This window comes from Paroedura picta, chromosome 5 (genome assembly GCF_049243985.1).
Source record: "Paroedura picta isolate Pp20150507F chromosome 5, Ppicta_v3.0, whole genome shotgun sequence".
NCBI lineage: Eukaryota > Metazoa > Chordata > Lepidosauria > Squamata > Gekkonidae > Paroedura > Paroedura picta.
In genome coordinates, this window is record NC_135373.1 from 100158591 (window position 1) to 100172333 (window position 13743).

The 13743-nt window shown below is 46.6% G+C and overlaps 1 protein-coding gene and 1 long non-coding RNA gene across 3 annotated transcripts; one reads left to right on the forward strand and one right to left on the reverse strand.

Moving 5' to 3' along the window:
- Window positions 1-1494: 1494 nt before the first annotated feature.
- MIURF (mitochondrial elongation factor 1 upstream open reading frame) lies at window positions 1495-3355 on the reverse strand. Of its 2 annotated transcripts, XM_077339452.1 has the most exons (3): window positions 3339-3355; window positions 2510-2651; window positions 1495-1732 (listed from the first exon to the last, which is right to left on the reverse strand). In XM_077339452.1, exon 3 carries the CDS (start codon window positions 1705-1707, stop codon window positions 1495-1497), a length of 213 nt encoding a protein of 70 aa, XP_077195567.1. In that variant the 5' UTR covers window positions 1708-1732; window positions 2510-2651; window positions 3339-3355. The 2 variants fall into 2 exon arrangements, with proteins under 2 accessions (XP_077195567.1, XP_077195566.1); XM_077339451.1 differs by lacking the exon at window positions 3339-3355 and having other exon boundaries at window positions 2510-2799.
- On the forward strand, window positions 3014-9422 carry LOC143838316 (uncharacterized). The gene is made up of 2 exons (XR_013231336.1): window positions 3014-3323; window positions 4502-9422. It is a non-coding gene; the product is annotated as an uncharacterized LOC143838316 (long non-coding RNA).
- The last annotated feature ends 4321 nt before the right edge of the window (window positions 9423-13743 follow it).

The window sequence follows — 13743 nt, forward strand, 5'->3', positions numbered from 1 at the left end:
TGCTCCTTAACACGAGGAGATAAAGCAAAACTGTTAACACATTTATTTTTCTTCTTATGTCATTCATTATTGACCAATTTAGGTTTTCCTCCTCCTCCTCTCTCTCACAGATCATTACTAAGAAACACAATATTACACATTATCCATTCTACAACACAACATGCTTTCCAGCTCTTTCATCATGCACTGGCAGCAAAGCTGAGACCTAGCTTAGGCAAAAACTGGCCCAGGTTCACTCCGTGAATGTCATGGCTAAATGGAGATTTTGCCTGGGTTTTCCCATACCCAAACCTCGCACACTGCACTGCCCTATGAAGACAGCTAAACCCCAGCATGTAATAAAGTCTGTGTATTATGAATGTGTCTTAATAGTGCTAAGCTGATTTCTACATTCTAAGTGGGTATCACCACTAAAACAATCGACACTATTGTAAGACAAACGCCACCTAGATGGCAGTTTCACCAGCTTCTCTATCTGTGTTCAAGTCCAATATTATTATTATTATTCTTAGATTTATTTCCCGCCTCTCCCGATAGGCTCGAGGCGGGTCACAACAACTAATCCCATTAAAATTCCCATTAAAATATCAATCTACTAACATGGCGGCTAAAAATCCCATCCCTCCCCCAATTATTAAGAGGTGAAGAGGAAAGGATAGGGGAGTAGCGTACACTCCAACTCCTAGGGGGGGAGCGATGTCCCTGATTTGCTGACCCCAGCCTCAACCATAGACCTGGTGGAAGAGCTCCGTTTTACAGGCCTTGCGGAAAGCTGACAAATCCCGCAGGGCCCGCAGATCACCTGGGAGCTCATTCCACCAGGTAGGGGCCAGGACTGAAAAAGCCCTGTCCCTGGTCGAGGCTAGGCGCGCTTCCTTCGGGCCGGGGACGACCAACAGGTTCTCACCCGCAGAGCGTAAGGCCGTGCGGGGGGGGGCATAGAGCGGTAGGCGGTCCCTCAGGTATGTGGGTCCCAACCCGCGTATGGCCTTGGTTAAAAGCAAAACCTTGAACCGGATCCGGGCAGCAATTGGCAGCCAATGCAGCTGCCTCAGCACCGGCTGGATGTGGGCCCTCCAGGATGTTCCAGTGAGGACCCTGGCAGCTGCATTTTGTACCAGCTGTAGTTTCTGGATCAGGGACAAGGGTAGGCCTGCGTAGAGCAGTATTCAAGTCCAAAACTCAAGTCCATCTCTGTCATCAGAGCTCGTGCCTCTCCTATGAATCATTCTATTTTGTTTACTCTTACAAAATTGAATTTTAGGACTGATTTGGTGATCAATAGTAAAGGCAATTAATTAGCGCAGCACTCCGTAGCAGTATATAACCCACCTGAAAACTAGAGCATCTGTGATGAGGAATACTCCCAAGAACATACACAGCAACCTTACAGGTTTCTTTCTTCTTTTTTACTTGCAGCAACTAGGTAATATTAACCACCTAAAACCAGAGATCAAAGGGCCTGAGAAAAGGGGTCCAAAAAATGGAAAACTTCTAAACCAAGCCGCCAAGTTTGGTACGTAAGAAAGCCTGGCCCTTCTCCAGTTGTCTCTCTTTATCTTCAAGCCGCTCAAGATGTTGGTTCTTGCGGAACTCTTTCCGGATTACGGTGAAGTAGTAATCACGATCAGTATAGCGCAGGCCACGCCCCTCACGCAGCAAATTGCGGTAGAGGCTCAGCACTGCTCTGCGGGTCCACGCTGCCATGGAGGATGAAGGGAGGAAGGGTGAGCTAAAAAGACATAAAAAAAGAAAATCAACACAATCTCGGTCATTGATATATTTCGTTTATATGTTCCTACTTATGCCTCATATAGGGTGGGCTGGAACAACAGTAACAGCTACATTATTGCACTTTCTAACACAGCTTTCTACTCCCCCCCCCCAAAAAAAAGTAAAGGAGAAGAGAGGTTTTATATACCCCACTTTTCACTTCCTAAAGGAATCCCAAAGTGCTTACAAACACCTTTCCCCTCCTTGCCCCACAGCAGACACCCTGTGAGCTGGGGGAGGCTGAGAGAGCCCCAACAGAACTGCTCTGCAAGAATGGCCCTGAGAGAACTGTGACTGGCCCAAGGTCACCCAGCCGGCTGCATGCGGAGGACTGGGGAATCAAACCCGGTTCTCTAGATGAGAGTCTGCTGCTCTTAACCAGTACATCAAGCCGAAAGGTAAAAACCTAAAACTGTCAGATGAAATGGTCTCCCAAAGCAGGTGTGGGTGGAGAACCGAGAAGGAAGCGCACGGGCCTGGAGCACCCTTCCCTCTACACCACCCACACACACATCTTAAATCCTGCATGAGATCCCCCAAAGGAACGGCTGCGACTAAGCATCCAGGGCCAGATCTCCCCAGACGCGGCTCGACAGGGCACCGAGGTGGGCATGGAGGGGCTCCTGGGCAGAAAGAGGCAGCAACAGCCGCCTTCCTGAGCACCCGGCCGGGGGGTGAGTGAAGGGAGCTCCAGGGAAGCGCGGCCTCGGCATCCCGCAGCTCTCACGGGGCTCACCCGCGAAAGGGACGAAGGACGCCAGCAGCTTCTGACCCCTCCACGGCCCGGCGGCGTCGCGTTTCAGGAGCTCTGACCCCGCCTCTTCCCGCTCCCGGGGTCGCTCGGGATCATGGCTGCTTCACTTCCGGGGCATGACCTCCTGCGCGAGGGAAACGCAAAGAGGTAGATAAAGAAGCCGAGTCCGCCCGCCCTGCAGGGAGCCTCCTCTTCCGGCTCTCGCGAAGAGTCTTCCCGCGGCGAGAACGCCTTAGGATCGACGGCCGCGTCGGGCAGCGCAATCGGCCTGCTGCAAAAAAGCGACCTGCCTCGGGTTGTCCATGGGGGAGCCCCACCACGTGGGGAGCTTCGAGGCAGGACACCCAAGTGCGCGGGCCAAACGTGAGTGCAAAGGCACCTTGAAGACCCACCAAGATTTATTCAAGGCGTGAGCTTTCGGGGGCATGCACTCTGTGCATGCCCCCGAAAGCTCACGCCTTGAATAAATCTTGGTGGGTCTTCAAGGTGCCTTTGCACTCACGTGTTGTTGTGCTGCTTCAGACCCACATGGCTACCCCGCCTGAACCTCTGGCTTTGCTGGCGCTGCAGGGCCGGGGCTGGTGCAGAGGCAAGCCAATAGTGCCGCCAAGCGGCGCGCTTCGGGAACCTGGCTGGAGGCAGAGGCCGCAGGCGGAGCCCCCCTTGTGCGGCAGAAGCAGCTCCGCCGGTTTGCCTGGCCGAAGACGAGCTCGGCGAGGCTTCCCTCTTGCAGGTTCCCTGGGCAGCAGGAAAGGGCCGTTCGCCGGGGATCGTTGTGGCTTGACACGCCCCAGAGGTCGGGAATACTTACGCCTTAGCGGCGACATAAGAAGCGTTGGGTTTTATACGCCGCTTTTTACTAGCCGAAGGAGTCTCAAAGCGGCTGACAGACGCTTGCCGCTCCCCTCGACAGGCGCCTTGTGAGGTAGATGAGGCTGGAAGAGCTCCGAGGGAACTTTGGCCCAAGGTCACCCGGATGGCATACTCAGGGAATTGCTCATTGGCCCTGTGGGGTGGTAGGTGAATTTCCTCCGGGCCAGGCTGGATTGTGGAGATTTTTGGTGGAAGGGGGAAGCATTTGGGCATGCAGGGGGTTGGACTAGATGGTCCTGGAGGTCCCTTCCAACTCTTAGGACAATCCCTCCGACAATCATTACAAATCTGCCCAAACCACTGGACCTCAACGTTCCTAGTATTCTTCTGTTCTACAATGTTTATTACTATCATTATCTTGTTGTCATTGTTATTGTTTTTACCACATCACTATAACCTGAGTTAATTGTACTATTCCCATTTTATGTAAACTGCTCTGAGCCTTTGGGGAGGGTGATATATATATAAATAAAAGTATTCTATGGCTGCATGCTGAGGAGGAGTGGGGGAATCAAACCTGGTTCTCCAGATTAGAGGCTGCTGCTCTTAACCACTTCACCAAACTGGCACCTAACAAGAGTCCAGTGGTACCTTCAAACTAACAAAATACCTTCAGTTAATTCAGGGTAATCTACAGTTATATGGAGTTGGCTAAATTAACTAATTCCACTAAATTAACTGTCTCAAAGAAAATTGGACCTCAGATTTGGCCGCAGAGTGGAGATTGTGGAATATATATCTTGAACAATGGTTCAAAACAGAAATATGATTGTGAATATTTGATAAAGGATTATTTACTATTAATATGATGCAATGGAAGACTGTCTATAAGATAAAGATTACAAACTATTACTCTAAGGAAAGCTGGAAGTCATTTGTAAATTGTTACCTACTTTTATTCTTTTCTCTCTCTTCATATTTGTATTTCTCAGTAATCTGTAAATACATCTGCTTAATGGGTGAATTTGTTGTGCCTCCAATGAATGTGATGAAAACTTATGCTGGAATACATTCCTATTTATATTTTTATTTCATAGAATAATAGAGTTGGAAGGGGCCTCAAAGGTCATCTGTTTTATTTATACCTTGCCTTTCTTCCAGGTGAGGACTCAGTCAACTTTCATCCTTCTCCTCCATTTTATCCTCACAAGAATCCTGTGAGGTAGGTTAGGCCAAGGGTAAGTGACTGGCCCAAGGTCATCCATTGAGCTTCCATGGCACGAGTGGGAATTCAAACCTGGGTCTCCCAGATCCTGGTCCAATACCTTAATTTTTAACCACTGCACTATGCTAGCTTGGTGTGAATCTCTAAATTGCGGCTGGACTCCTGTTCTGGGTAACTTCCAATGTACTCCAGAACGGAATGTACATGTCTTTAGTAAAATAATGAGTGTGTTCATACAAACATTTCCTGTATAACAAACCACTAATACCATTTAATCCTGAACTCAGTTGGGACCTCAGTGGCATTACTGTACATGGAGTAAAAGCCATTGAGTTTCTTTCCTTTACGAGGAAAGCTAGCTTCTACTTGCACTGCTCACACTACTTTTTGATCACGTGGAGCAAAGTCTATCTCTTTATAAAGTTTCTGCATCTACTACAGCAAAGATGCAAACTGATTCCCCCTCCAATTAACTATGGAATATCTGGACATGAAACCACTTGTATCATTAAGAATGTGCTGTTGAACATTCCATGCCTTTTACTGTGTTGACACCTCCTATAATAAAAATCCATAATTCTACTGGTCTTCAGCTGTTTCCACATGGGTTATTCGTTCAAGATTCAAACCTCTCAGGAACTGGGTCCTCTCCCCTATTTCCCCATGGCATTGTGGTAGCCCTTCCTAGTTTTCCTGGTCTTTTCTCTGATCTTTCCCAAATTCTGGATGGCTGCCATGTGGATGGGAAAGTGGATTTTCTCAGGCCTGGCCACCCAGCAGCCATTTTTCTTGACCTTGTTCCTGTAGCAACTAGCCTCACCATACGGGGCTTAAAAAAAATAGGCCAATTAATATCTCTCTATATATAATGTCATAACAACCTGTGATTCTTTTCCTGTGAATTCCCAGCTTTCATTTTCCAAAAAATAAATCTTTTTCAGAGATGTCTTTCCCCCAACTGAATGCCTGGAGAATTGGGAGCTGTGCCTGGGGAGGGTGGCATTTTGGGGGAGAGCTCAGCAGTAGGAATGTGATGCCACAGAGTCCATCCTCAGAAACTGCCATTTTCTCCCCGCAAACCCATCTCTACTGTTTGGAGATCATTTGTCCATCCAGGACAACTACAGGCTTCCTCTGACATTTTGCAAACCTAGGAAGAGATTTATTTTCTAAACATCTTTGCTTTATGAACGCAGAAGTCGAAAATAAATGGAGGCAAACAGACCCATTTCAAGGCACTCTGATTTTCATAGAGCAACTTGGGATTCCTCCCACCACACTCCATGTTTCATTTGAAGAAGAAGAAGAGTTGGTTCTTATATGCTGCTTTTCTCTACCAGAAGGAGTCTCAAAGCGGCTTACAGTCTCCTTCCCTTTCCTCTCCCCACAACAGACACTCTGTGAGGTAGGAGAGGCTGAGAGAGAGCCCTGATATTACTGCTTGGTCGCAACAGCTCAATCAATGCCAAGGTCACCCAGCTGGCTGCAATTTAGCTCTGCACTCCTAACCACTACACCAAGCTGGCTTAACTCTAGCTAAAACTGTTTTATCTTTGTTTGAAGCTGCTCTCTCCCAAATTGTGATGATGGGTGTCTACTTAAGGACAGATTCACTCACTTATGAAGGGTAGGACTCCCATGTCCTTTATGCCCACCGGCAGGGGATAGTTAGGAAACTCCTGGAGATTTGGAGACAGAGTCTAGGCAGGAGAGGGACCTTAGTGGGATGCAATGCCATAGATTCTACCCTCCAAAGCATCCATTTTCTCCAGGGAAACTGATAGCTACAGTCTGGACAGAAAGTTACCAACCTCCAGATAGTAACTGTAGATCTCCCGCTATTACAGCTGATCTCCAGGTGGCAGAGATCTGTTCACCTTGGGGAAATGGCCACTTTGGGAAGGTAGACTCCATGGCATTATACCCCATAGAAGTCCATCCCACTTCCCAAATCTGCCCTCCTCAAGCTCTAGCCCCCAAATCACCAGGTATTCCCCAGCTGGGATGTGCAACAAACAGGAGAGAGTGCACAGACTAAGCTGAATCAATCAAAAGGACTAATTATAAACTAATGTTTTATTAAATATTTTACAACCATTTTATACAACAAAATATTCGTCACTGGATTAGTAAATTTCCTTTTGATATTTCATTTCAATAGCATTCAGATGATGAACCATCATTAATATTATTTATATTACTGTCATATCTTTTTGGAACTTAAAAAAAAGACGGCATCAGTTTTGTGAATGTAAGAAGATTTATACAACTTCCTGGTGAGTCATGAGTTTGAAGGTTACTTTAAGCTAACAAATGTAACATTATGCTTTTGTAACATTAAAAGGTAAAAGGTAAAGGTATCCCCTGTGCAAGCACTGAGTCATGTCTGACCCTTGGGGTGACGCCCTCTAGCGTTTTCATGGCAGACTCAATACGGGGTGGTTTGCCAGTGCCTTCCCCAGTCATTACCTTTTACCCCCCAGCAAGCTGGGTACTCATTTTACCGACCTCGGAAGGATGGAAGGCTGAGTCAACCTTGAGCCGGCTGCTGGGATTGAACTCCCAGCCTCATGGGCAAAGCTTTCAGACGGCTGCCTTACCACTCTGCGCCACAAGAGGCTCATTTTGTAACATTACAGTTTTGTAACTCCTGTATCATTTAAGAGTTGAGGGGGTTGAAAAAGATTTTTTGACATGGGATTTTGTAGCTGGCTTCCCATTGCCATGATCTTCATTGCAGCAGCATCCTTCACACCACGATGTGAAGTGACAACAGTATGATTTTGTTAAAGGACTGATTAGAACTCACTGAGTTTATAAATAGTAGCGAATTGCAAGGGAAATAATTTTTGTGAGAACAAACGTTATTTAAAGTAGTTGTAAAACATTCAGCACAATTTAAGCTTAATTGACATCTGTTATTGTTTAAAATAAGATGTTAAATTTCCCAACTGCGACCAGTTAAATTCTATCTGGAAATGATTTGCAATTCCAGGAGATTCCCAGGTAAGATTGCCAGCTCTACTGATTCAGGTGAGAATCCCCACCTTCCGGATACACCTCTCCCCCAAACTCCCCACAAACCCAGAAGAACACAGCTTTTTAATGTGACATGCTGACGTTACCTAGAAGTCATGTCAGCACACTGGGGTCATGGGGAGTTGACACTCTGTCTCATGCCTGCACCCCCCAGCAAACCACCAGCAGGGGTCCCTGTGCCAGGGGCTCCCAGTGAGTCCAGGTTCGCTCCACTCAATCCGGCCAAGTCGGATGCAGAGCTGAGGGTGGAGGTTCCGGCAGATGAGCGGGATCAACCATGTCCCATCCAGGATGTGCTCCTGGGTTCGAGCCAGGAGCCAACTCAGCTAAGTGTGCCAGAGGCTTCAGATCTCACCCCGCCAATCCCATCTAGTCTTGAGGGTTGCCCAAAACATCAGAGCTGGTGGGCTGATTTGACAGCTTGCCGCCAAACATTAAACTGGCAGCTCATTGTCAGGTGTGAGGGCAGCTGAAGGCCTTTCCACAGATGGAGCACAGCTGTGATCCGGCAAAAAAGAGGGGAGAGGGCCAGGCCAGGTTGCATTTAAGGTGGAACAAGGTTCCAGTCCCTTCATGGCTGCAATTTCTCATTCCCTACCCGTTCACCCAGACTCCTGTTCCCTCCAACACTACAGCGAAGCTCTACTGGGCTGACCTGGATTACGACCTTGGCCTGCTCCTCAGATCTGTGACTCTTCTCTCCTGTGCCTCAGCTCCTGTATCCTCATTCCCACAACCCACCCCGGCATCACTCCCAACCCAACTTACTTGGTTCAGTATCCCACTCCCTGTCTGCCTTCCAGACTCCACAAGTGACCCCTGGTTCAACTTTGGGCTCGCTACTTACTTGTTTGCTTACTGGCTTTACTTGCTGTTTCCTGGCCCGACTATGGATTGTGTTTGACCCACTATTTTAAATGTGTGCTGGTTGCAGTTCTTTGGCTGTGAGTACAGAGACTTGGACTAGGTGCGGCCTGGCAAGGTAGCACAGTCTGGTTTTTGGGCAACACTCTATGATTTGAAGCAAATTCTACCATCGAGTTTTGACCAAAAGCCAGAACATCACCCCAACATCTCCAGTGTGCTAACATCACTTCCGGGTGTCATAAGCACATAGGAAAAAACTTGGAAAGTGCCCCCCCACCAGCACCACAGATAGACCTGGCAACCCAATCCCCAGGTTCCACCTGGAAGTGGCTTCCCTAATGGAGGGTCAACTTACAAACAACAGCTCTTGTTGATGAATATAAACCATCCATCCTAGTCTGTTAACCCGTAGTCTGCTTCACAAAGGACCACCACTCCGATGGCCAGTCTAGTTAAACTGAATCCAGACTTCCAGGGAACCTTTTCATTGTGATACACCTCCCATGGAACCCCGATACACATCCAACATGTCTGGAATGTTTTCAAACAGCATACTTTTACATTCACGAGGCATCTTACCATTACCTAAGCATAGCCATTCTCAATGGGGCCCATAGGACAGGTTTAAAGGGGGGCACAGACTGGAAAAGGTGGGAAGGGGAGCCCAACGACTTTATGGGGGACCCTGGAAACTGAACGGATGCAATACCCTTTTTCTCACATCTGATGTCATTAATTGTTAGGAAGTTCGACCTTCATAAAGGGAAAGAAAAAGAAATCATGTAATCAGTTCCTTTGTGAGTGCTTGAATGAATATACTCCAGAAAAAGGGGGGGGGAGGGAATGAATGCACAATCTTCTCTTGGTCAAATGTTTTAAACTTTAATTTCGTACACTGTTTTAAAAAGATTTTCCCAGTGTGTCGAGTCCAGTAATAAATGGTTTTCTGTCTTTTGGTTTGTGTTGTATCTTTGTTTGACAGGGGGCCCTGGAACCTGATAAGAGCTCCTAAAAGGGCCGTGTTCCAAAACAGCTTGAGAACGGCAGGCATGAACTGGACGTGAGCCCTAGAATGCACCCAGCACTTCCTGGTGTTTGCCCATTGCAGAATTCTGATCACAACCGGGAAGCAATCCTTTGACAGAACAATATATACAATTTCATTGCCCCCTAAAGTTCTTTGCAATTAAACGGCTAACAGATATGGGAATTCTGTATAAGCAAGCTACTTCTGTTGTGAGACATGGGATCCTGGCTAAAGACATCCTGTGTCTTGGCATTCAAACCCCTTTCCTAAGAAGGGAATATCTGTGCAAGAGCGACCTGTGGTGCTGCTCCAGAGTTGAACCGGAAGTGTAAGAAGCCGTCTTCCTTCCCCAGTAGAACAACGTGGCAAACTCCTGTGCAGATGTTGTTGCTTGAAGAATGAAGATAACACTTGGCATTTATCATGTGCTTTAGAATGTCCAAAGTGGCATAAACGTTTTATCTTCCTTAGTGCCTGACTGGCAGCCACACATACAGCAAAGGATAGCAGGGGCCTGCATGAACTCAACACAGGCGGGCTGGGGCTGGGTGTCTTGCTGCATTGTCCACATGCAGGTGAAAACACAGGCTGGGGGCTGCATTTATTTCCTTTCAAGGCCTGCTTGGCCTCGAGTTTAAACACCTTGCATTTTCATGCCACTGATGTACAAAGGGGAGTTTGGGCTGACGGCTGTATTAGAAGGCAATGGGTATGAATATGCCCTCTACAGTCCCTGTTTAGAGACATTAATCTGCTCACGGCTCTGTTTGCCAAGTTCCCCCATGGCTGCTAATAGCAATTTGATCTGCAGACAGTAGCAGGTAATGTATTTTATCTCTGCCATGAAAGCTTCACCTGCTGATTTCTGCAGACCTTGCTGGTGTTGGGCACAGGTGGCACAGGCCAGGCTGCCCCTCCCCCTCCACCCATAAATTGGCAACTTTACTCAGAATCCAGGCCACAATGAATTTAAACCAAAATGTTTGGTGGAACTGCGTTGACTTAAATTGAATTATTTTGGCTGGACTAGATTATGGATCAGATGGCTAATTAACAGGGTCACAGTGCCTGCAGAATCAGAAGTGCTTAATTGCAAAGAACAATGTTTGGTATGATCCCAAGCACTAAATTGGATTCATCAGACTGGAGTGCTATGGGAGTGCGGCTTCAGGGTTGCTGCAAAAGGCACTTCATAAGTTTCCTTTGATTATTCTGATGCAGGTAGGGATAGCCTGCTTTCCTGATGCACCTTGCCTGCCTCCAAAAAACCCTCATCCCCAAACTCACCCAGACCTGGAAAAACATCACTTTTTCATTCACTATGGCACTTAAACATTGATAGACTTATTGAGTGAGAGGTTGAAGTGTTCTACAGGTTTCTCAGTGTTGCGATTCTTGATGTGAGATTTATCCTTTGGTGTAGGGTAGAGGTGGCCAAACTATGGCTCTCCAGATGAGCATGGACTACAGTTGGTTTGCAGGGGCTCATGGGAATTGTAGTCCATGGACATTTGGAGAGCCACAGTTTGGCCACTCCTGGTGTTGGGTTTGAGCTAGAGCAGGGGTAGTCAACCTGTGGTCCTCCAGATGTTCATGGACTACAATTCCCATGAGCCCCTGCCAGCAAACACTGGCAGGGGCTCATGGGAATTGTAGTCCATGCACATCTGGAGGACCACAGGTTGACTACCCCTTATCTAGAGCATCGTAAGTGGTTACATACAGCTTTCAATTCAAAACAGATCACCACATCATCAGCAACCTGCAACCTCTACTGGATAATGACAGTTCTCTTTCACAAGTACCTGGACATTGGTACTAGAGCTTGCAGTAAATCCGGATGCCCAAGACAGCTGGACCGAGAGGGGTGGTCTTATAAGTCAAATTATAAAATACATAAATACATTTTGCCACCACAAATACGTAGACAACACAATCACTGAACCTAGTAATGTTAACTGTTTATTCCTAAGGCCATCACTACACCCTCTGGCAGCAAATACCCCATTCTATTTGGCTTCCCTTAGTGTAGTTCTAAATACCTTCTATACTTGTATGCATGCTCCTGTTCAATACTTGGTTTGATATTAGAGGTAACAGTTTTTCCAGAAGTCTCTCATCATGGGACAAGTCTACCACATACATGAAAAGTCTGATTGTGATTTTCTACTATACCTGCAGATACCTTTTATATTTTACTCAGCCTGGAATGTCATGGTACCAAATCATTCTAAAGACCATTTTCACACTGGGAACTTTGCTGCCCCGGCTCCCTTGTGGGAGTGCAAATCTGGGGCAGATGAGGTGCACCAGACTAAATGCTCCCCTGTGTGGGAGCAGGAAGAGGCAGGGCAACCTGCCCTGGCTCAAACTCCAGTCTGCAGCCTGGCACACAGCCTCCGGTGCAGAAAAGATCATAGTGTCTTTTCTTGAGATTTATGTAGCTTGAAGTGAAAGATTCTTTCCTAAACATTTGAAAGAATTATTGTGTGAGGAATTCTTTTTCTGTTGTCATTTGAAATGTTGCCTTTGTATTTGCTAATTCTAACAAAGCAAGGGTGAGCAACCTTTTATAACTGAACAGCCAAAATATGTCAAAATTCAGAGCAGCAGAGCCACAAAAAGTCAGGATAAGAAAGCCTGTCTGCACAATTGGCCAGATACATTTTAACATTACTTATAAATGAAATGTTGATATAGTGATATAGTTTCTGCAGCTCAAACACTAGTTGTTACAAGTCATTAATTAGGAATCCACAATTGGTACACATCCATTCATGGTTTATACCTGGACTAGCAGAAGAGCCCATTGTATCTCTGAATACAACGGGCACTAGGCTACCCCCTGCCTGCCCCGGGCAGGCTAGCCAAGGCCTTGACGGGCCTTTTCAGGGTGGGAGGGAGGTGCTGGGGGACAGTCCGTTCCCCCCCCCCCATGGGCCTTTTCATGGTGGGAAGTGCCAGGGGGCAGTCCATTTCCTCTCTGCTGCCCCCAAAAGCCTGCTGGGGCCTCTTTGGGCCTTTTTGGGGCTGGGAAGAGTGCTGGGGGGCAGTTGGCTCCTCCTCCTGCTGCCCCGGCAGCTCTATGAAGGCCTGGCAAGGCTGCAACTGGAGATGCTTGGGGCGGTGGGAGTGCTGGCAGGGGCTCCCTCCCCCCACCAGCCCACAGTCCCAGGCCCTCTGCCCTCCCTCCCAGTTCTTGCTTACTGGCTTGGAAGAAGTTTGGGGGGGGATGTGACCAGAGGCGGGACATCCTTCCTGATTGTCTGCTCATTGGACAGATGACAATTCAGGAATGGGGCAGCCAGGACAGCTGACCTGATTGGTGGTTAGGTGGTGAGTCCCAGCTCCTCCCAGCACCCCTTACCCGCTTTGCTAATAGTTACAGATTATGGCAACGGTTCACCTCTATCATTAATCCAGTAAACATCTTTGTTTGCCAGTCCCTTCACATACTGGCTGTTCTAGCATCCCGCCTACCTTTTAACTTAAGAATTTGATTTGCTTTTTTGAAATTCCATACTTACCCACACTGGACAACAAGGATCAATGTTCCTTTTAAAGTTATCCTCTCTTCTGCATATTATATTTAACGCATGTCCTGTGTTTTCAGATGAAAATCACTAGAATAAAGCTAGTTTGTTTCCCTATAATGGTTTTTATTTTGTTTCCTAAGTGAATTAGTAAAGGTTTTATAACTTAGTTGAGCATAGCTTTCAAGCTTTACAGAAACAGACTTTCCCGCATTCTTATAAGTTGTCAAGGTCAACTCCCATGTTTAAAGAACAAAGGTTTATTGCCATCAGTAAACATGTGAATAACCTAGAACATCCAGGAAACGTTTATGATAGTCAATCTGTCAGTTTGACTTTATATGGCCAATAGTTTGGCTGACTACTTCTTATTATGTTATGGGCTTCTATAGCAAATTCCTAGAATCTTGTAAGTAATTTCCAGTTTTGTGGCCCCTTTAAAAAAAATCTGCAAGAAAATAGAAAGACTTTGCAGATTCTTTTATATTAGTGGAAGATAATTGGCTCCTATACCTTTTTAGTTCCTTAATCATCTAAGGCTGCATCATCGTGTCACATTATGCTTCCCACCAATTCTGTCCACTTTGCATTATAGATCTTAATTTTTGAGCAGAGATCTTCATAAATCAGCCTCTTATAAAAACTTTCCCAGCATCCCACCAGAATATAAGTATCGAGACATCTGGAATGGAATTCATTTTAAAATATTCAT